The 23895-nt window shown below is 37.5% G+C and overlaps 1 protein-coding gene across 1 annotated transcript in view; it reads right to left on the minus strand.

The window, feature by feature from the left end:
• The window catches only part of LOC116028879 (BEACH domain-containing protein C2-like), a 35073-nt gene extending 14523 nt beyond the window's left edge, over window positions 1-20550 (minus strand). The window contains exons 1-16 of the mRNA XM_031270722.1: window positions 20349-20550; window positions 17565-19593; window positions 16273-17060; window positions 14593-15303; window positions 13605-13739; window positions 13208-13312; window positions 8378-8488; window positions 7750-7826; window positions 6552-6633; window positions 5865-6182; window positions 4397-5019; window positions 2880-2964; window positions 2507-2701; window positions 1251-1793; window positions 839-982; window positions 258-734 (exon numbers count right to left, since the gene is read on the minus strand). Of these exons, the coding sequence (XP_031126582.1) occupies window positions 258-734; window positions 839-982; window positions 1251-1793; window positions 2507-2701; window positions 2880-2964; window positions 4397-5019; window positions 5865-6182; window positions 6552-6633; window positions 7750-7826; window positions 8378-8488; window positions 13208-13312; window positions 13605-13739; window positions 14593-15303; window positions 16273-17060; window positions 17565-19530 (6360 nt within the window). The 5' untranslated portion in view covers window positions 19531-19593; window positions 20349-20550. The remainder of the gene's footprint in view (window positions 1-257; window positions 735-838; window positions 983-1250; window positions 1794-2506; window positions 2702-2879; window positions 2965-4396; window positions 5020-5864; window positions 6183-6551; window positions 6634-7749; window positions 7827-8377; window positions 8489-13207; window positions 13313-13604; window positions 13740-14592; window positions 15304-16272; window positions 17061-17564; window positions 19594-20348) is intronic.
• Window positions 20551-23895: the final 3345 nt, after the last annotated feature.

Raw genomic sequence — 23895 nt, forward strand, 5'->3', positions numbered from 1 at the left:
TATATATATATATATATATATATATATATATATATATATATATATTTCTATGCAATAAATAACAACCCAGCATTTGCAACTATTCCCCAACAGTCAAACCTAACTTCATTTTCCATTTCCATAAATTGTCAACTTTGTCATTAAGGAAATTTTCAAGTATTTATAGGTAGTATCTTATGCTGATTTCAAATGGTCTATAAAAATAGAATTGAAGACACTATTGTTTAAAATCCATAAACAAGCCCTCAGGAACTCACTTGAAGTGTTCCTCTTAAAATCTTCAAAGGCCTGACCATTGATGATGGAAGCTCAAGGATAATTCTTTCATCCTGTTCACTAGAAACATAACCAGGGGCAACTGCTGGTGGGCTCCACACCATCTCTGGGTCTGGATTAGGGTCATCTGGAAGATCTCCGGATACTGAAGATGCCTGCAGTGGCTGCTCAGCAGTCGTCATTGTTCTGTTTTGAATCTCCCCATGGTGGTGAGTTTCATCTAATTTACACTGTAAATGTAAGGTCTCCTCATAATCTTCATCTGCTTCCTCCATTAAGATAGCTTCTTTTATTAAAAGAGAGGCTTCAGATGAACTAATGAGATTAACTTCCTCCAACTTTGGCCCAATTTGACCATAATTTGCAGCGGCACCATAATGATCTGAGCATCGGTGGTTTCTTCTCAAACATCTTCTCATCCTTGAAGAAGTTTCCATGTTGTCTAGCTTCCAGAAAACCTATTAATGATACAATAGTTGATATTTACATCGAAAAGAGGAGGGGAAAACAAATATAAAAAACACAGATACATTTAGGCAACTCAAGGAAAAGAGCAAAATACATGCTGGGAATTGTACAGACGATAACCCAACGGGCCAAAAAGACATTCAATCTCTATCAAACTGTGGATAAGCTTTCGCCACTCGCGTATTCCACAGTACAAGCGATGCTGAGCTATTACATCAACTTGTGTGCGCCTTTCAACCTGCAATGCATATAAATGTCAAGTGATTATATCTGTATGGATTATTTTAACTTGTGAGTGACAATAGAGAAGGTTGAGCTCTGTGTAAAGGGAAAGTGTATAACCATCAGGTCATGGGGGTTCAAGCTCTGAATGCAACCTCTCTAAAAACAAAGGTAAAGGTATGTGCATCATGTATTCCAAACACAAAACGATAGAAAGCCATGCACCCCGTGTGATAATTTTTGTGACTGAAAGATAGGATGAAGAGCAAGAAAATGAAGAATACCTCAGATCGTTGCATGTTTCTAGCTAAAGCTAAACTTCCAACCAAGACGGCAATGAATTTGTAGGATAGGGCATTAAAATCTTTCCCGTAGACTGATTTACTAACTGTCTGCAAACATTCCATCCACGCAGTTCCCATGGCTTCAGAAACATTCCATCTCTTCACACGTTCTGTGTCACTCTTACTCCTCCTCTGTGCAGAGGTAGCCATAGCCACTGCACTAAGGCCTCTTCCTGAACCAATCTTTGCATTGCGTTCAAGATCTCGAGCAGCAGCCAGTGCAGCTGCTTTTGCAGCAGCTTTGTCCCTTGGAAGAGCTGAAGATTTGCTAGATCCTTCCAAAGGTTTTTGAAAGCTTGAAAAAGTATGAAGCTTAGCTGTTTTCCGCTCAAGCAATGATGAATCACGTCTAAGATGAGTAGGTGGTGCAGGAGCAGGAGTTTCCCCTCCACCAGCACCAGCGGCAATCATTGCCAGTGCCATTGCAGCAGGTGGCGATGCAAAAGCAGCAGCCCAGCTTGGGGAGATCATGGCAAGAGCAGACTGGATAGAACCCAACATTGACAGTAACAAGAAAACATATTTTTTTAGTTAAAAGACAGACAGTAAGAAAGTATTCAACACTACAACATTTAGCAGTGCAAATAGTAACAACAAAGTTTACAACAGTGCAAAATAGCATTATTTAAATCTACACAAGGTATTAATTGCTAAATTTTTCAACAAAAGCATTAGACACAAGAAAGAACTGCAGTAACTGATCAAGTGAATTCATAAGGAAAAAAAAACAATTAAGAAAACAAGTAGAAATTAGCAGTCTCACTTGGAAAGGTGAACAAAACATGATTCCAAGACAAAAGCATAACCTTTGAGTGTTATTTGCTTTAGGGAATATCTTTGTCCCAAGAGAAATAATCAACCAAAGCTAGTGGGGAGAGTTTGGTTCAGGTTATATCACATAACCCTGTAATGTGAACATTGGAATGTTATATGCCTTTGCTTGGTTCAAGGGAATGTGAAATTCCCAAACTTGGTTTTAGTTCATTTTAATACACATTCATGGGAATCTCATTCAGCCATTCCCCCAAATTTCTTAGGCTATGTGAGATTCCCAGAAATGTTACATTACTTAAAAACATTCCTGGAGTAAAAGCCCCCTATAAATTAGGTGCTTTAGGCATTATCTTTTCCAATGTGAAGTAATCAACAAAAGCACTAGAATAGTAGAATTAATGTGAGTAGAGCAGATTATCAACCTCTATTGGCAAGGCATCTGCAGACAGTGCTCGGTCATCAACAACAAGAGGATTCAGACCATCTACAGTAGCAAGTTCATGAATTCCAGCCAAAAGGGGTCTCCACCTCCTTAGAACAGCAACAAATGGAGGTAAAATAGCCTCCAGATAATGTTTCCGTAGAGGACGTTGGTCCCTACCAACCGCATGCCACACCTGCAATGCACACAACCATATGATAAAGTGAACTATATGATATGCTTACAGCAACTGATGCAATAATAATATATAAATTTTGATAACAAAGCATCTATCAGAAACTGGTTTAGAGAGCACTCCATGTAGTACTTGCTAAATTAAACAAGTGTGGGTGCAGTAAAATAAAAGCACTCACCTCAGAATATAGAACACATGATGCAACCAATACTCTTTGCCTCTTGGGTTCAGATATTGGCATGTTTAACACAGGTGAAAGCACACTGCACATTATTAATTTGAATTGAGTTGAATCTCAGAGCATTCAATAGGAAACTAGTCAAACAAAAGCAACCACATAGAGTGTACTAATATGCAACTCAATAAAACCTTTGAATACCAAAATAGCACTCTCTTAGTCACATTACTATTGAGCATCTCAAACATGCAGTAGGCATTGGAAAGCCATTTATTAGTTTATCTCCTATTATTTTATTAAACATAATTTCAATGCTTATTCTTAAATGACATAAATTCAGGTAGCTGCATCCTCCTGAAGCCAATAACAAGAAAGTGAAGATAAGAGACAAAACTAGCAATTCTGCTGTCATCCTAGCTTGTTGGGTCACTAAGTGTTAATCCTCGTATGGAAAATTCAAGGGCCCATTTACTTCAGTTTTTCATTCTTTGTTCTCAGTTTTCTAGTTTTCAGTTTTCATTTTAGAAAAGATGATTACCAACACATTTTAAAAATTCAATTTTTTGGAGCTATAATGTTTTTAAAATATAAATTCAAATTTCAAGTGATTTTTTTAAAACCCAATATTTAAAATATTTTCACATAAGTCCGGTTTGAGCAAAATATACATAACTTTTGTTTGCTTGTCTATATGTGAAATTTTTTACATCCGATATCCAAATATAACAAACTAAAATATCCTAACCAATAATCTATTGAGTTCACCTAAAATCAAAATAGTGGTTTAAATTTCAAGTTTTAATTCAAATAATATGAATAATGTCTAACCATAAGTACACGTAAGTAGGTTATGTTGATATAAGTAGATGAGAATAGAGAAGATAGATGATAGTGGTAAGTAAGAGAAGATGGTTATAAATGTAGTCATTGTGGTGGAAAGATATGTAAGTAGATAAGGGTGAGGGTGGGGTAGGTAGATGGACGTTAGGAGTAGATAGATAAGATAGATAGGGGTGAGTGCAGTAGATGGATAAGTTAGTTAGAAGTTCATAGGTGATGAAAATGGTGATTATAGGTGAAATTGTGTGTTTATGTATTTGGAAAATTTGTAAAACAAGAAAAAAACGTTTTACAATTTTCTGGAAAACTGTTTTCCAATTTTGTTTTCTGCTTTCCATTCTCCAGTTTTAAAATTATCCAGAAAACTGGAAAACTCAACTGTTAGTAAACAGGCCTAGTTTTCCATGATGCAAACAGAAGGTAACACCTTCCAACCAAAAAGTAGATGTAATGATTGTGAGCAACCCAGTAATTGAGATGATGTTAGCAAAATTATTGCTAAAATATTCTGCATGCATATTTTGAAGGCTCTCCACTGGAAAACAATGGCTTAAAAGAGTGGAGCATTGCAAATATTTAGATAGCGCCAACTATGAATAGGGAGGAGATATGGGCAGCATCCAAGTATTACACAGGAGAATTTTATAAATATAGAGGGATGGTGACTTATCATGTACCTCCACAACAATGAAGATCGTGGTTTTCTTGACAAGTTACAAGCATTGGCATCAAAAGATGCAGTACTGCCAGTCTGTTTATGTATACCCTCTGATGACCCATCCTCGGCATTTACATGCCTTCGCAGCATGTGATCCTCGCCATCATCTTCTTCCCTCAATGAAAGAAGTACCATTCGCAGCATACACAAAAATGGTTGGTCACTGTCTAACAACTGGTATAGTGCTGCCATGCCTCCCATTCCAGTACCAGATGCTCCTCCAACACCAAGACCCCCACCAAGTCCAGACTCATCTAATAACAGAGCCTCAAGCATCGCAACTGACTTTTTTATCAAGGGGAGTTCAATCCAGTCTCCATTAGAGTCTTTTTCCAATGCAGACTTCCAAGTTTCCCTAGAACTACCACCACCACCAAATGTTGTAGCATTTGAGGGTAAGCCAACTCCATACCATAATCGACTCCTGTACTTCCATCCCTCAGCCAAATCTACAACACAGCTTCCATATGATACAAATGCATAAGAAACAGATCGATAAGGTTCAGCAGCTGCTGCTGCAGTAAGCTGCTCCATCAAGGTTGCAGAAACTTGCCCATTTGTATCAGGCATCGAAGCAAGAACCTGTTGAGACCAAGAATGATTTATCACATTTAAAACCAAGGACAGAGGAGAAATCTGAAAACAAGCATATCAAATTAGATTCAGGAGATTCTCTCCGATAACCCCCAACATAATTCATTAATTCTTACATTTGATTGAGAGAGTCAATCATAGATAAAGAGGGGAAAACGGTAAACTCTTAAGAGGGGGGAAAACAATAAGTTCTAGGAGCCAATGAAACACAATGCATTGGCCATCAAGTTCATGGATTTGATTATGGTAATGCTGGGAATTCTAAAACATTATTGAGGTGGGAGAAGGCATATATGTATTTGGTTCATGTTAAGAGTCCCTGGCCATAGTTTAGACTAGCTAATTGATTAGATTCAATCTTTAGTGTGGTTTGGTCCATGTGCATTACAACCCAGTTGAGTGACCTTGGCCCAATCTTAGATTCTAACATGGTATCAAAGCTTGTTCTGTCCACTTTGTGTTCACCCAGTTGTCTGCCCGTGGAATTGGTGGCATCCAAGCTTCCGTTACAGGGGAAGGTCCAATCCTAAGCTTGTTCGGTCCACTTTGAGTTCACACTGTTGTCCATGTATTAGTGGCGTCCAAGGCTTTCATTTCAGGGGTAGGGTCCAACCCAATTGCAAGTGGTCAACCGGTTAGATTCAAAATGGCATGTTTGTCCACTTGAGGGGGAGTTTTAAGAGTGTCACAGGTCATAGGTTAGACTAGCAAATTGATTAGATTCAATCTTTTAGTGTGGTTTGGCCCATGTGCATTACAGCCCAGTTGAGTGACCTTGGCCCAATCTTAGATTCTAAGAGATCAAAAAATAAAATGCAGCTTTATATACATACTGAGACAACTCCAGTATCAGTAGTTGATGAATTACTGTCTGCTATCGATTCTGAGGGCTCTCCACTTGCTGCAGCTGTAGAGTGATTACCAACAGGCAAAACAGCTGAAAGGGGAGACACCAAACCAGCCGAACAACGTGAGGAACAGTAAAGTTTGCTTTGCAGCCTTAAATGATCCTCAACAAGCATCAAAATTACAATTGCATTCTCAATCAAGATAACTGAAAGTTGGGCAGCATTCTCTGATGCAGCTTTAGCATTCTTAGGTGACAACCCTTCCGCTGCTACACCAGCAGCTGCCGCAGCAATAAGTTCAGTCTGTTACAAAGAAAAGCTGGCTATATATATTATTGCAATTTCAAAAATAAATGAAATTACTAACAAGATGAGGAATAGTGGAGCTTAACATTTAAGGATTTGTTTTTCTCTTTTCATAGGGGAAAGTAAAGATTTGAGAAGGAATCAATAATTTATGACATTCCAAAGTTACAACTTTTTAAAGTATCATCACAACGTTAAAACTGTGCTGTATTTTTCTGTTCAGCATTCACATCACTGGATGCACAATGTTCTTCTCAAGTTTAAAAACATTCTCATATTTGGTCACATCATTACACCAATATCAAATCAATAGCTAATGAAGTAGAAAAACATTTGAGACATGTAAAGAACTGGTGTTGGCATTACCTGAACCTGCAATTCTCTTGCAGCAAAGTCCAGCAAGCCTCCCAACAGCCTTCTTTTGAAAATTGGTAATGATTCTTCCCGTCTTTGGAAAGTGGAAAGTTCAAAGTCACAAGAGAAAGAAGAAAGTAATCAATGCTTGGAAGAGCGTCCATATAGATATGCAAGTCGGTGTTTAACTACAAACTGATGTGGTTACAATGAAAAGTTGATATGTGATGCACAGGCCAGACTCCTTAATTCAGAAGAAACGCATAAAGTTAACATGTGCTAAAAGTATCGATTCTGATGAGCTATTAAACAATAAAATATAGAATCTCACTGCATTTTATGGTCCAAAATTTTATAAGTTCTTTCTGAAAGTTAGTTTTCAGAACATACTTGCAAACTCTAACCTTTTCTGTCACATGCCAAACAAAGTTCAAAAATTTTCCTACATTAAATCGAGGTTAGTTCTGTCTCTTTTTTTTTTCTTTTCTTTTTTTGGGTACAAAAAAGTTTGGGTAAGGGGAGGCTACCCTAGTAGGCTTATTTCAAGCCTCAAAGAATATGAACTGTGGATTTCACAGATTGTGTACAAAGGGGGACCACTAGTAGCAGGAATGAATGTTGTTAGCTCTCTACCTAGTACAACATAAGCCCTAGAGGCCTATACTAATAGAAAATAACAATAATAATCCTTTTCTTCAGTCAGCAAAAGAAATTTATGATAAAAGACAAAAGAACAACGCTAGAAATCAAAGGAACAACCAACTAAATGGCACATTATATAATATTTGAGGCAAGAAAATCAAATCTGCAATCACTTCAATGTTTTTCAAGAAAATGGAAATTACAAGACACTTTCTTTATCTGGTTCTATGGTATAATCCAGACAGTTTACCAAGAGAAAGGAATCTTCAATTATTGATATATCTAATTCTGAAATCTGAAACCTCAAAAGGAAAATATTTCATATGTTATGGTTTTCATCTAAAGTGATACATTAAAAACAGTAATCGTCCAAAGTGAAAAAGTTTCCTGCTATCTTGAATGCCACCTGGTACTAAATGCTACAGAGTAAATATCTAGTAAATGTGTGTCCTCACTATCAAACTTTACTTTTTAGTTGACGTGGTATACATCATTCCATATGGTGTCACAGCACATGAAAGAAGTGAGAGCTACTCTCATATATCTCAACTCAAAACATATTATCTACCTGATTCTTTGGTCTCCAGTGCTAGAACCACCCACCATACAAAGCCATTCTGCACAATGAATTGTAGCTTCAATATCCTGTTGAAGGAGAGTAATGAACAACTATGTAAATGAGCAGTTGGATTTGAAAATTGAAAAGGGGAATAGAGGATGCATGATTTATTGGTTAACAACAAAATATAAATTGTCAAAAATAAACTGCTTCAGCTTATTGACTTGTAGGTCAGATCCTAATTCAAAAACACAAACACCCAATATGGTATAATCAAGAACTTTGAACCCAGCTTATCAAAAAGAATCTAGCCTACACTTGAGGGAGTGTTGAGGATTAATGTGTCCGCTCTCTAATATTTTAACCTTTTAGTTGATATAGAACATAAAATAAGATAAACTCAATTGATAACAGCGACAATATACCATCCATTCAATAAAATTATAACTATATTGAGCGTAAAGAGATGAAATTGCTTCAAGTTCAAAGTGATTATTTTTTTGATAGGTTACACCAAGATACTCTGTGACCTATAGTTATTCCTAGTATAGTGCTAGCCCTGTATCTTAAATGATTAGTCAATTACAGCAGACTAAAATGTTCGAGGTCTAAAAGAGATTTCAAAAAAAAAATGCACCTGCCATCCATCCTTCTGGCGCATTGAATGCTCCAACATGATTATCAAAAAATTGTGTATAGCATCTTCAACATCTCTCAAGCTGGATGAAGAATTCTTACCCCCTCCTGTCTGTCAGAGAAGAAATAAATCAAATATATCATCAAAACATTGTCAGAATTCTGAAACTCCAGTAGGGAATTTAATGTCACCAAAAAAGACAGTAGAACTTAATATTGTTAATTTCATAGATTATTGTGAAATATTATGGAGCAAAATCTGGAGTGTTTCCTGGAGTGTTTCCAGGGGTGTAGTTAGTGTATTTTTTTCAGGAAAAGTGTCCCCATTTGTCTCCATCCTTAGATGTATATATATGTAATCAGTGTGTAGTGAATCAATAAGAGAAATATATATACAACATACTCTTATTTCAGATGGTATCAGAGCCTGTTCCAGGCNGTCAGGGCAGTTTTCTGTTCTTTTATTATGGCTTCATCTACTACTACTTTTACTTCTCTCCCCACCATTACCATGGATAAATTAACTGGTGGGGAAAATTATGCCTCCTGGGCTACATCGGTAAAACTTTGGTTCAAAGGCCAAGGCATGTCTTCTCATTTAGACACCAAGTTTGAAGATGTTAAAAAGGAGAGTTTAAGTGAATGGGAGAAAGTAGATGCCTTGTTGTGCAATATGCTTTGGCAATCTATTGATCCCAAACTTCATAACATCTACAAGGCCTATGAAACATGTTATGAAGTTTGGAACAAAGCAATGTCACTTTACACTAATGATATCCAACGTCTTTATTCTCTGATTTCAAATATGCTTAACTTTCGTGGTACGGTTGATATGAGTATACCAGAATTCCTTGGCCGAATAGAAGCATTACAACAAGAATATAATAGTCTGATGCCTCATGAGAAGATTGCGGAGGGTCATGTAAAGCAGTATGACAAGTTCTTTATGGTGTTCACCTTGGCTACCCTTCGTCCCGACTTGGTCCATGTTCGAGATCAGATTTTGGCAAGTCCTACAGTGCCCACTTTAACTGAAGCCTCTGCCAGACTACTTCGGGTCACCTCTGCTCCCTCAATTGAACCTATAAAAGATTCATCTGCACTAGCATCTCGGACTACAGATAAAGGACAATCTGGATCATCTGGGGTTACTCGTCGTGGCAATCGAACTCGGTGTGACTTCTGCCACAAGTTAGGACATACCAAGGATCGTTGCTTCAAATTGCATGGCAGACCTCCTCACTCTGTTAATGTGGTGCAATCTGAGATCCAAAATTCAGGTTGTACCTCGTTTGAGATGACTCCAACAGAATATGAAGAATATCTTCAATTTAAAGCATCTCGACTTGGTCCCCCCACACCTGCTGGTACATCCTCTTCGATATGTCTCTCCAAAACCAACGCCCCAGGTACTTGGATTCTAGACTCAGGAGCCTCGGATCATATTTCTGGTAATATATCTCTTTTGACTAATGTTTCAAAGTCCAAGGCTCTGCCCATGGTCACCTTAGCAAACGGTCATCAAACACTTGCTACTGGTGTTAGACAAGCCTCTCCCATGTCATCTTTTCCTCTAGAATCTGTCTTATATGTTCCTAATAGTCCCTTCAATCTTGTCTCTGTGAGTAAAATTACCCGCACTCTCAATTGTTCTGTAACTTTTTTTGCTAATTCGGTTGTTGTACAGGACCGCAGTACGGGAAAGGTGATTGGCACAGGACTTGAGTCACAAGGTCTCTATTATCTTCGTGGTGATAATCTTGCTGCTTGTGCATCCACAGATTCTCCTATGATTCTCCACAGTCGTTTAGGCCATCCTAGCCTTTCCAAACTCCGACGTATGGTGCCAAGCCTTTCTATTGATTCATTAGAGTGTGAGTCATGTCATCTTGGAAAGCAAGCACGTAAGTCCTTTCCACGGAGAGTCAATAATCGAGCTGCGTCTCTCTTTGATTTAGTCCATACTGATGTTTGGGGTCCATGTCGTGTCAGTTCTACTTTAGGATTTCGTTACTTTGTCACTTTTATTGATGATCATTCTAGATGTACTTGGGTTTTCCTTATGAAAGATCGTTCTGAGTTATTTCAGATTTTTCAAAATTTTTGTGCTGAAATACAAACTCAATTTGGTAAACCCATTCGTATTCTACGAAGTGACAATGCTAAAGAATACCTATCTAATCCATTTCAGTCCTATATGACCTCTCGAGGAATGTTACACCAACGGTCGTGTGTTTACACGCCTCAGCAAAATGGGGTGGCTGAGCGTAAAAATCGACATTTAGTTGAAATTGCTCGTACTATGTTAGTACACTCTCATGTTCCTCATCATTTTTGGGCTGATGCTATCCTTACTGCATGTTACCTTATCAATCGCATGCCATCCTCAGTGTTACATAATGATACACCATATTCCATCTTGTATCCTTCTGTTGATCCTTTCCCTCTTCCACCCCGAGTTTTTGGATGTGTTTGTTTTGTTCATGATATGACCCCTGGGCGTTCGAAACTGACCCCTAAGGCTGTCAAGTGTGTTTTCTTAGGTTATTCTCGGCTACAAAAGGGTTATCGGTGCTATTCTCCAGAACTTAAGCGTCATTTCATGTCTGCAGATGTCACCTTTATTGAGTCTACTCCTTTTTTCCAGCCCTCAGATAACACAATATCTGTTTCTGAGGTTCTTCCCATTCCTTATCTTGGTCCGCTTCCATTCGCCCATGCTTCTGATCCTCCAACTGCTCCTGATCCTCCAACTGCTCCTGATCGTCCTCTTCAAGTTTACCAACGCCGTCCTCGCCCTGTGACTATTGAGGTGCCTGATGACTCACCTGTGCCACCCGATCCTTCAACTGCGGTTCCACCACTTCCACTATCATCTAACATTGATTCCACTGAGGCACCCATTGCTATCCGGAAAGGTACACGTTCTACTTGTAATCCTCATCCTATATATACATTTTTGAGTTATCATCGTGTATCTTCCCCGTACTTTGCCTTCCTTTCTCACCTTTCTTCTGTGTCTATCCCTAAAACCACTCATGAGGCCCTCTTGGATCCAGATTGGCGCCAAGCCATGTTAACAGAAATGGAGGCACTACAATCTAGTGGTACATGGGAATTGGTACCCCTCCCTCCTGGTAAAACCGTTGTTGGTTGTAGGTGGATTTATACTGTGAAGGTGGGGCCTGATGGCAAGATCGATCGCCTTAAGGCACGACTGGTGGCAAAAGGCTACACTCAAATTTTTGGCTTAGATTACACTGATACTTTTTCTCCTGTAGCTAAAATTGCATCAGTTCGATTACTTTTGTCTTTAGCAGCCATAAATCATTGGGACTTATATCAGTTGGATATCAAGAATGCTTTTCTCCATGGTGATCTTCAGGAGGAGGTTTATATGGAGCAACCACCTGGGTTTGTTGCTCAGGGGGAGTCTTCTGGTTTGGTATGTAAACTTCATCGCTCCTTATATGGTTTAAAGCAATCTCCACGAGCTTGGTTTGGGAGATTTAGCTCTGTGTTATGTGAGTTTGGTATGACTAGAAGTGAAGTTGATCATTCTGTTTTCTATCGTCATTCTAATGGGAAATGCATATACCTTATAGTATATGTGGATGACATTGTTATTACAGGGAGTGATCAAGATGGCATATCTCAATTGAAAGAGTATCTTTTCAGTCGGTTCCAGACCAAGGATTTAGGCAAGCTAAAGTATTTTCTCGGAATTGAAGTAGCCCAGTCTGACAGTGGTATAGTCATTTCTCAAAGAAAGTATGCTTTGGACATTTTAGAAGAGACTGGTATGTTGGATTGTAAACCTGTGGGTAATCCAATGGATCCTAATGTTAAACTTCTACCAGGACAGGGGGAGCCATTGTCTGATCGAGAACGATATAGGAGATTAATTGGAAAATTGAATTATCTCACTATCACACGACCAGATATCTCTTTTGCAGTCAGTGTATTGAGTCAGTTTCTTGAGAACCCTTGTGATACTCATTGGGATGCTGCTGTTCGGGTTCTAAAATATATCAAGGGATCACCAGGACAAGGTCTACTATATGAAGATAGAGGGCATACTCAGGTTGTTGGGTATTCTGATGCAGATTGGGCCGGTTGTCCATTTGACAGGCGCTCTACTTCAGGTTATTGTGTACTCATTGGTGGTAATCTTATATCTTGGAAAAGTAAGAAGCAGGATGTGGTTGCCAGATCTAGTGCCGAAGCTGAATACCGAGCTATGGCTTTAGCTACATGTGAACTCAATGGCTGAAGCACTTACTCCAAGAGTTGCAGTGTGGTGATGTTGCTCAAATGACATTAATATGTGATAACCAAGCAGCACTACATATCGCCTCAAATCCAGTTTTTCATGAAAGGACCAAACATATCGAGGTTGATTGCCACTTCATCAGAGAAAAGATTGTGTCTGGATGTATTACAACCAGTTTCGTCAATTCTACTGATCAGTTAGCTGATATCCTAACTAAGTCCCTTAGAGCTCCTAGAGTTGAGTATATTTGTAACAAGCTTGGTGTATATAATTTATATTCTCCAGCTTGAGGGGGAGTGTGAAATATTATGGAGCAAAATCTGGAGTGTTTCCTGGAGTGTTTCCAGGGGTGTAGTTAGTGTATTTTTTTCAGGAAAAGTGTCCCCATTTGTCTCCATCCTTAGATGTATATATATGTAATCAGTGTGTAGTGAATCAATAAGAGAAATATATACAACATACTCTTATTTCAGAATTATCATAATCACCAGAGAGAAGATAGAGAACAATAAAACTCAACATGGAATATAAAATAGAAATCATTAATCATTATCTTACCTCATGATTTGATATAAGGATCTCCAAAATCCATTCGGGCCATTCATCCATCTTGGTCAGACTGTTTCTGTTTACAGCATCACTGCAAGCCAAAATCAAAAGATCCTGCACAAAAAAAAAAAAAAAAAANAAAAAAAAAAAAAAAAAACACCGTACTCTTATGCCCAGGAAAAATAGAAAGACTAGTACTAGGAAACCAATGGCAATATTTTACTGGGAGTCAAATATTTTTAATAAGTAATGCCTTATCGAAAGTATATTCAACACATGTTGCAAGAACTTTGCATGGCCCCAATATCAATGTCAAGATACCACAACGCAGCAGAGACCAAGCAACAAAAAATGATGTGGTAAAGTGTTAACATCAGTTAATAATTATGAAGCCACCAATTAGTACCTGTAGTGCTCGACCTTGCAAAACCTTTGGTGCATATGGAAGTGAACGTAAGAGAATCAACAAAAGCTGTGTATGCTGAAATCGGTGTGAAGAGTCATAAAAGTTTAATCCTTCATCAGTCGAAGAAGCATTTATCTGTAATAAAATGAAACAATGTCAGATTTATCAATTAAATATGATTGTTTGAACACAACAATACTATGCAATAGAATAAAATCGTGTCAGATTTATTCATTAAATACAACTAAAGGTAATGATAACCAGTTTGTGCCTATAAAATATAGTAAAATCAGGAATGATTTGAACACCGTGTACCAAGCAAGTATAACATGAGCCATCAACAGTTCTGATGAAGAGGAAATCAATTTTCTAAAATTGGTCCAAGTGCAGAGAAGGTCCAAAGGAACCATCCTAAACACATCTGTAAATCTGTAATCACTAAAAGATCGATAAAGGGAACAAATTTCACTCCTTTGGTGACAAACTAGGAGCTTTACCACTATAAAGTAAATTACTACAAAAAGTTAAAGTATTTACAGTTCATAGGTGAAATTTATCAGAAGATTGCTGCCAAATTTAAAGGGAGAACACGTTAGCAAAGGAACTGTTGAACATTTCTTTCCAATATGCCTTAATGCATATTAGACCACCACTAGCCAACCCCAAAAGAAGCACACAAACAAACAAATAAAATAGTTTCAATATCTCCAGCATTTCATATTTTCATTTTTAGAACATATGAGCAAATGAATTTTGAAAATTCCAAATGGGAAGAGAGATAGCTTGTCAATGCGAACATCCTATGAAATAAACTTATCCCCTTGTAATGGTATATATGAATAAATAATTAAATATGGCTAGTTCACTAGAGAAAAGCCGCACAATATTCGCAGATTGGAATTCAAAAAAATCCCGCAACTGCCATATATTTACCAAGAAAGCAACTAGAACAGAAGCATAATGGAACAAGAGGCTAGCATATTCATACCGAGGCTCCCAATAAAGCTGTGTATGCACTGCTAGTCATAAGCCTATTTGGTGCTGCCTGGAAAGCCATTTGTATAGCAAAAAGTAGAAGGGAAACCTTATCATCAAACATAGTGCCTCCTCCCTCAAGCAAACCTAGTAGGTTGTTTGTCACATCTGGAGGTGCATGCGTATCAAATTTGAGATATCCTGATGAAACTAAAGCACCTAAGAGGTTGATAATCCCTAACACAATGCCATCACGCCTATCAACATTATATACATTATTCCTTGCATTTTCTGCACTTATTGGAAAGCTTATACCACCCAAGGTCTTTGAAAAAGCATTTTCACTGAATGACTGTGCCTTTCCAATATTAGACCTAGTTTGAAAATTGGGGCTTGAATTGTTAAGATGCTCAGATTCAGATGTCCTTTCGTGTAAACTGTCTTCTCCTTTCATGCCTCCAGCATTGCCTACTTGACTACCTTCTGAAGCCTGGTCTGAAGCCTGGTCTTGACTATCTAGATCTGTTTTCTGGGTTGAGAAAGTGGTATCGTTCTGAACAGAAGAGTCCAAATCATTATGATCTCCAGCCTTTGCTTCCCGTTGCAATAGAACAAGAAGTGTCTCTATACCACCACGTGATAGAAATGCTTCAGCAAATGACTGGGCCCTGGAAGTATTTGGTTGCACAACCAACCTATGAATGAGATGTAGGACCCGGGCAACCTGAAAGAACAAAATCATATAAGAAGATACCAAAAGGAACAAGTCCATTGCCAGGAGGGGGCATAACAAATATGTCAAGAGCCAGAAGTATTTAAGACAATGAGGGGCGTAGAGTGAATAATGCCAATAGTCAATGTTGACAGCAAGTCATGCTACAAATACTTTAAAAGTAAAAGAAATTACCAGGACTACATGGTTTTACATTAATCCTGATTTCGTATGCTTATAATTTCATACCATCTACTTCGGCTCAGAACACTGCAACTAATCAAGGTTTTCTTTTCTTTTAAATTTTGATAAATCAAATTTATTGAAAAGCATAGTGCAACCACATTGAAAAATAAAGCATACTATATATCAGAAAAATGAATAATACCCAATCCAAAAGGATTTTCATTTAAAATCTGTTCGAGAATATAAGGGAGAAATAATACTCCCACTCCAAGTGTTTCCTTCATTGCTTCCCCCACTTCTGTTCTTTTCAAAGTTGATACACCACTACAATCACTTAAGGAAGCTATTACATGGCAAAAATGTCAGACCTAGTTCACAAGGCACCCATATTGTATTTGTATAGGATTTGTAAAAGGAAGATATGCACAAACCATGCCTCAGTCTCAGAGAGGCTGCTTCCAAGACTATAATCTATTTCCCTAGCAGCCAATGGGTGAGAATATCCAGCAATTCTGACAAACTGGTTATGATAGTATGATACAAATAAAATGCCCCCAAGAACAAAGTAAAAATTTAAAAAAAAAAAACAAAAAACAAAAAAACAAAAAACAAAAAAAAACAAAAACAAAAAAAACAAAAAACAAAAAACAAAACAAAACAAAACAAAACAAAACAAAACGGATCGTATTGAGTATAACACTGATTAGCTTTCTGAAGATCAAGATGAAATCGGTCTTCAATAAACCAAACTAAAGTCTATCTATATATAATTATGTTAAACAAATAACTTGTTACCTGATTTGGTTGAGGGCAGTCTACCATAAAACCAAGCAAACAATGGACATCATCAGAGGCAAATGAAGGTGGAGAAGCCACAAGTAGAAGTTCAATAACAACCAAGAGTTCATCAACCAAAGCATTGACTTCCCCAACAGGACGTTTTTCCTCAAGTATGGAAAATGTATTAACAGAATCACTTTCATGAATAGTCCAATAGCATCTCCTGCAGCCATCTAGAAGCATCTGAATAGCATTAGCATCACGCATAACTGATAACTCCGTGAAGACCATATCTGCGAGGAAAGACAAAAACTTCTTCTGTAACCCATAACTGCATAAGCTCCAAATCTTCAGATCCAGCAGCAGCATACTGAAAAGCTGCACCTTGAGATTGTAATTATTTTTCTGAGATTGGCATAAGGAGACAACTGCAGCAATGAGCTCCTCATCCCCTACTCCATCACGCTTCCCATCATCAAGTGAAGATAAAGTTCGTAAAAGGTAGTTTAAGATTCTTGACAAGACTTCAGGTCCTCTTCTACGCCTCAATTCTTCATTATTTCCACGATATTGAATAGCCAAAGAGATAATTCTGAAAATAGGAGCAGCTAGAGCTGTAGTGGCCAGAGACAAAGAAAGGTCACCTTGCTGAGGTTCCAAGCTATTCTCATGCACATTGCTTATTGCCAGAGGAAGTAATGACATGGGACCTCCATAGGCCAAGGCCCATAGAGTTTCAGCAGGACGCATTCTTGTAGCAACGTGAACTTGCCCAAGAACCTCTGCAGGTCTTCGATGCATACCTAAAAAATACAGTCATATGATTTTCTAAAATTATTGAGTGAAGAACCGTGTGTGTGTGTGTAAATGCATGCACATATATTACATTATACAATTTTGCTTCTGTTCCATGTGAGAATAAATGAAAATGGCAACTACTTCTTTAAAAAAATATCATTAGAAACAAATAAGCATAAATAGATTAGAAAAAGACACAGATTTCAAAAAATGATCAAGAGAAGCATTGAAAACTGTTGACAGTTCTAGAGAACAAGAGAGGCAGGAAATAAAACTTTCAGAACAGAAATTTTCAGCTCCACAAAAGTTTTACAGAAAATATGTTCTGAAGATCCTCAACCTACTTTTATAATTTCCCAGTATGACATATGCACATATGCAAGAAAGAGCATGAAGTATAAAATTAAAAATAATAATAATAATAAACCCATATGAACCAATATATACAGCCAAAAAGGGCAGACATCAAAAATTGATATTCACTATTGCTGGGAGGGAAATTATCAAACCTAATGCACTGGATGGGGAAGCATCTGAACAGGAGCGCCCAGTAAGCAAGCTAGGATGATAAAGGAGATGAAGGCATCCTCCAATTTCTTCATCCAAAAGCGAACTTTCTTCTGCCAGTCCATGACCAAAGGAAGGGAGCACATCCCCACCCCTTGAAGACAAACGTGCCATTCTCTCTGGTCCAATTGGTTCTTTGAAAATATATATAGGACCCAGCTCAGCAAATAAAGGGCACTGGCGACGGCGCTGTTGTAAAGCAGCCATGGTTGGAGGAGGGTTAGTTCCAATACAGCAAAATGCAAGCGGCTTTGAGATTCGAGGGAAATCAAATGGACGACTTTCATACAAGGATCCATCTATATATAGCCTTAGCTCACTCTCAGCTTTTCCAAGGAGCCCTTGCTTACAAGTGTGTTCAAGGCCAAGAAAATACCAACACTGAGGCTTGAATGCATGAGTAAAATGAAAAGAGGCTTTCCTTCCTTTCCCACTGCTATATTCAACCACCAAGAACTGTGCATGGAAGTATGCTTCCATCCCTTGATTATCAGCAGATAAAAAGCTGAACAGCCTTGGCATGTGAGCTGTGCTTTCACCAGCAAGTGCACTGGCGGTGGCAGCAGCAGACATAGCAGATGACTGCCCTGATGTGGCAGCTGCAGCAATTGCAGCAGCAACAGTTGCTGTATTCAAAGTGTCAGCAAATGACTCAATGTAGATCCATGTAGCAAATGCATATCCATTGGTGAAAGGCCAGCGGTTCTCCCCTGGACCAAGCAAACCAGAACTTTCCCCATCAAACTCAAAGGTACATACCGGACCTGTTGACTCTTTTCCAGACATGGCCTTCTCCAAAGAAAGCATCAAGTGAGAAGCCCATTCCGTGGCAATTGTTCTTGTGATTACTTCAAACCATCTATGCAAATCACTTAAACTAAGAGAATGCCCAGCTAAGTACTGAATGCAATAGCATAAAGGAGTTCCATCCCATCTTGATTGCTCTGTTTTAGAACTATCATGAAGGAAAATCTTCTCAGCTGAACACAGAAGGACTGCTAATAGACCAGCTGCAGAGCACATGGCACGATTTCGAGTGCAAGCACGCAAAATAGCAAGTAACCCTCTCACCATCCTAGTTCTTGGAGACATAAGACCCGCAATGTCCCCAATTGAAGAAAGCCAAGGAATGAGCTCACCCGCTACAATGGCAGCCCTAGAGTTCAACATCACACTGGGTGGATTAGTATCCTCATCCTCTTCAAAAGACTCAACACCTCCCATCGTGGCAAGAAGTGAATCAATTACCAGGAATGCAATAGCATCGGCATCCTCTCCATTCCCATAACTTTCAACACCACTCACAATATTCTTCAGCTTATCCAAGCTTTCAGGCTTTCCCATGATAGCAGAATCTACTAAATGCAAGAGCTCGGGTGAAGCATTTGGCACAACCTGTTTCTGCTTTGGTTTTCGTGGGGAGTCTGAAGGGGAGTTTCCAGCATCCCCATATGCATATGTTGCAGAATCAAAGCTAAGAGAAGAAAATGATGGTCTATTGTCATCACCAGAAGGAGATAGTCTCTCAGGCCCAGGGCTTGAGAAATGGCATTCATGGTATGACTCAGCATCTGGTGGAGAATTACTCCCAGATTGAACTTTTCCAAATGAAAATTCGAAGTTACCCTCACTCCCACGTGATGAATGTCTCAGAGTATCAGATCTTGGAGACTGGGATAGATTTAATTCAGCCACACTTTTGTCATGATCTTTCAATGAAACATGCTCAAACATATCATCATTTAAAACTGATCCTGCAGACTCACCTCCATGTGAAACAACATTATTTTGCACAACATTTTCTCTCTTGAGTACCTCTACTCTTTCACCCCTCTCAGGGCCTTCTCTATATGATTCTACCTCTTTACCATGACTTTTACCATGCTCATTCGGGTCCTTATCTTCCATTCTATTATCTCTAATGCCTAACCTAATATAATCTTCATCAAAATCATTTACCAAAAATTATACCTGGAGAAAAAGGAGCAAAATACAATTTTTAGCATGCTGAGTGAACATGTACATCAAGTTCAAGCTAAAGTGCTAAACAAACATGCAAGATTGCAGGTAGTCAGAATTTCAACTTGGTGAGTCAAATGGAAGCACCCCAGGCCCAACCAACCATTTTATAAAATAAAAAATTCAAACTTTGTTATAAAAATCCAGCTAGAGGGACATGCATTTCATCAAAATTTATTTCCTTTTGCATACTACTTCAACTCACCATTCTAGATTTCCACAGCTAAAAACCATAAAAAGGAAAAATAATCTTGTAACTCAAGCAAAAAAGAAAAAAAAACAGTAGTGAACTTAGTTCAAGTGATGAATATAGATGAATAAAGGCAATGCTTTAAAGCAATAGTTTGTTGTGGTTTTCAGAAACACGATCTCTTTGAGAATTAGCATTAAACATGAAGAATTATCCTAAATCCACATTATGATTGAAAAAATAACTTTCTAACATGTCAGAGTAAAGTTGCGCACTTGAGTAACAGATCCAGTAACTATAGACATATATTATATGAATAGAGACTCTCTGGTATCAAAAACAAAAAGGATTCATCACACAAATACATAACATTTATATCACAACACACAAACGCGCATATGAGGATCGAAATGTGGGGGGATCAGAATGCAATCACTGCCATGTCGATCACGCATAAATACAAATACATATATGTACCATGTACGTAGAAAGAGATGGCATTAATGATAGATTGTACCTTTTCTGGAATTTTGATCGGGAATTTTGTCGCTTTTTATATCAAACAAAAAATGGGGAAAAAATTAAATAAAATGAAGAAAAATGAGAGAGAACAGAACGAAGAGGCTTGCCGGAGAGGTGAGTGTCTCGAAATAGAAGGCGAGCTGAGCGCGAGATTGAAGGCGGAGATATTCTTAGCAGGCCTCCGTGGATGGGTCATTGTGAAGCCCAGTCGCTTAATCTATTACTAACTGTCTAGGCTATGGATTCTTATATCATAGACCATGGCTAAGTTACCTTCTTTTTCTTGGGTCACACCTATGTGAGACCGGGAGATCCGTGAGATGACGGTTCAAGTCAACATAATTTGAGTCATAAAAATTAACTAAAGACTAACTCATAACACTAGTTACGACTCAAATTATGTTAACACAACACGTCTTACAGATTAAGACCCGTGAGACAGTCTCACACAAGTTTTTGCCTTTAATTTAAGTTTTTTTTTTCCTGCCAACTGTCATGTAATGTGATGCATTCCCGTTCCAAATGGGTGGTTAGAGTTAAAATTCTGGGGACCTGAAAATATTTAAGAAAGTAGAATACAGATACTATCTTGTAAAGAATCATGGGTATTTCAAAAAAAAAATCTTTTTACAAAAAAAATTAATGTATAAAAAATATATCATTAACAATTTTTAATTAAGATATATCAAATGAAACCCATATTGATATTTGTATTTTAATATTTGAAATTAACATACGATTATATTGAGTTACTAGGTTTATTTCAAAAAAAAATATTAAGTCATTACGTCATATTCATTTTTAATATACTAAATGTTCATTTTTAAAACTACAAATTAATTTTCAAAGTATTATAAGTTCATTTTAACAATTGTGATGCAACTACAATATAATGATTAGTTGCACCAAACGTTATCATTAAGTGTACCAATTTGAAAAACGCTATTATTATGTACACCAATTTTAAAAAGTTAAATTACTTGCACTATTAAGTGAAAATGGTTGCACTTTTAAGTGATTTTACTTGCACTTTTTACTTACATGCTTGCACCAAAGATCGAGTTATTTATAAATATGCTACCACGTCTTTTTTTTTTTAATTACATCTAATCTATTAATTATAAACACGTGAACGGTTACAATTGGTTCTCAGTTCTTTCCTAGGTGTGAACATGCGAACACATAAGGTCCATATATCTAAGGATGATCAAAGGTTGAAAATCAATGAAAATGAGAAAAACGCGACAACATTTTTGTAATTTTTTACGGTGCATCTTGAAATACTTTGAGTGCACGAAAGACACTACATGATTCTCGTCACCTTCCTCCTTCGTGACACCGTAAGAGTTCTGAAATACACTTTCAGTTATTCACAAATGCATTGTCAAGGATTTTCAAATGCACAATAGTAAAATCAATGAAAAGGGGAAAAACGCAATGACATTTTTGAAATTTTGTGTAATTACGATTATGTATTTAGAAATAGTGCATTCGCACATTTGCACCTGGATGCCAATCTGTATTTGATCCAATTGTGTGTGTGTGTGTGTGTGTGTAAATCCGCTCAAATGCAGTCATTACGTCGCGTGCGGTCGTGCAACCAAATCTTCATCGTCCAATCAGATGCATCTAACAGTTCCATATTGATCTCTATATTTGTTAAATTTAAGCTGCGCTTCTTAAATTGGGGTATTTTGGTAATTTTACGTTGCATTTTACATGCATGATAGACAGTCAAAATTTATTATAATCAAATTATGCACCACCAAGCACATGAAAATGCACCATTAGGGTCTAGAAATGCACAACTATAAAACTAACAATGCAATTTTCAGCCAATATTTAAAGCACAACAGATTGTCAAATTATGCACCATTATTTAAATTAAAAAGCATCATAAGTGTTCAGAAATGCACAACTGTCAAACTCATTTTAAGGTTTAGTTGTCATTGTGTTAAAGCACAATAGAACTACAATAAGTGCACAACTATATACACTCAAATACCCTAAAGCCAGACTAATGATGCACTATTTTACTCAGTATTTAAAGCACAACATATAGTCGAATTATGCACCATTATTTAAATAAAAAGCACTATAAGTATTTAGAAATGCACAACTGTCAAATTCATTTTGAGATTTAGCTCCCATGGTGTAAAAGCACAAGAACACTGCAATAATGCATAACTATATAACACAAACACAAGAGCCTGAATAATAATGCATCACAAATTAATATTGTCTAGTTTTCTACCTGTATTTAAAGCACAACAAATTATCATATTATACACCACTATGTGCATAAATATGCACAACAAGTGTTCATATATGCACAGCAAAGCGACTAATTTTAAAATGCACCACATTCAACTATCATCAATGCACCAACATAACCCAATGAGGTAGCTCAAGTGGCAAGTGAGCTCTCTTTGTGGGGAAGAATTCCGGGAGAACCCGGGTTCGATTCCCACGAGTGACGATTCCCCTTGAGCCAGCTCCCGTGCCTCTCGGAGCGAACGTGGGTGTACCTAGACCGTTAAACGGACAGAGAAAGACCCTGTGAATTCACCCAAAAAAAATGTGCCAACATGGATTTACAAATACACCAGAGTAAGGCTAATAATGCACCAATTACACAAATACACCAGAGTAAGGCTAATAATGCACCAATTACACAAATAAAACACACAAGTTTACCTTGCATTCGCCCTATTCCGATGCCCTATGACGAGTTTACCCTTGCATTTCGCGTGGCAGGAGAACGTGCTCGAAAATATTGGAAGAGTCTTAATCAATGTGATTCATTGAATCATTGAATCTATCAAATCTAATAGGCTATAATTAGCCGCACATGGGCAAGGCTTTACACACACATATATATATATAGATTTTGGTTCAGGTGCAGCCGTGCTCTCCCGTGCGGTCACACACCACTCAATAATGTTACGAAATACACCACTCAATGTTAAGAAACACACCACAATGAAACACACCACAATGTTAAGAAACACACCACAGTGCATATTTGTGTGGTGTGTTTCTTAACATTGAGTGGTGTATTTCGTAACATTGAGTGGTGTGAACCGCACGGCCGCACGGGAGAACACAGCCGCACCTGAACCTGACCCTATATATATATGTTTCTTCTTCCACCACATCAACATTACAAGTGGACTCATAACAGTTTACATACTGAATATTCACGATTTACATATTGAATGTTTACAATTCAGATTGCAAACATTCAGTATGTAAATTGTGAATATTTAGTTGTGAATATTAAGTATATAAATTGTGAACATTTAGTATGTAAATTGTGTATATTTTAGATCCAAATTCACCTTGTAAGGTGAACCCGAGTCCACGGAATAATTTGCCTCACTTATATATAGTAATAATAATCACATAGCCACTTACAAACAAAACTATTTCATATGAAAGTTCATAACAAATTAACAATATTGAATACAAACAATTTATAGTAACAAAATAGATCCAATAAAATATTTAAAAATATACTTATTAGTTATGAATATTTTTCT

The sequence above is a fragment of the Ipomoea triloba genome, chromosome 9 (genome assembly GCF_003576645.1).
Source record: "Ipomoea triloba cultivar NCNSP0323 chromosome 9, ASM357664v1".
NCBI classification, from domain to species: domain Eukaryota; kingdom Viridiplantae; phylum Streptophyta; class Magnoliopsida; order Solanales; family Convolvulaceae; genus Ipomoea; species Ipomoea triloba.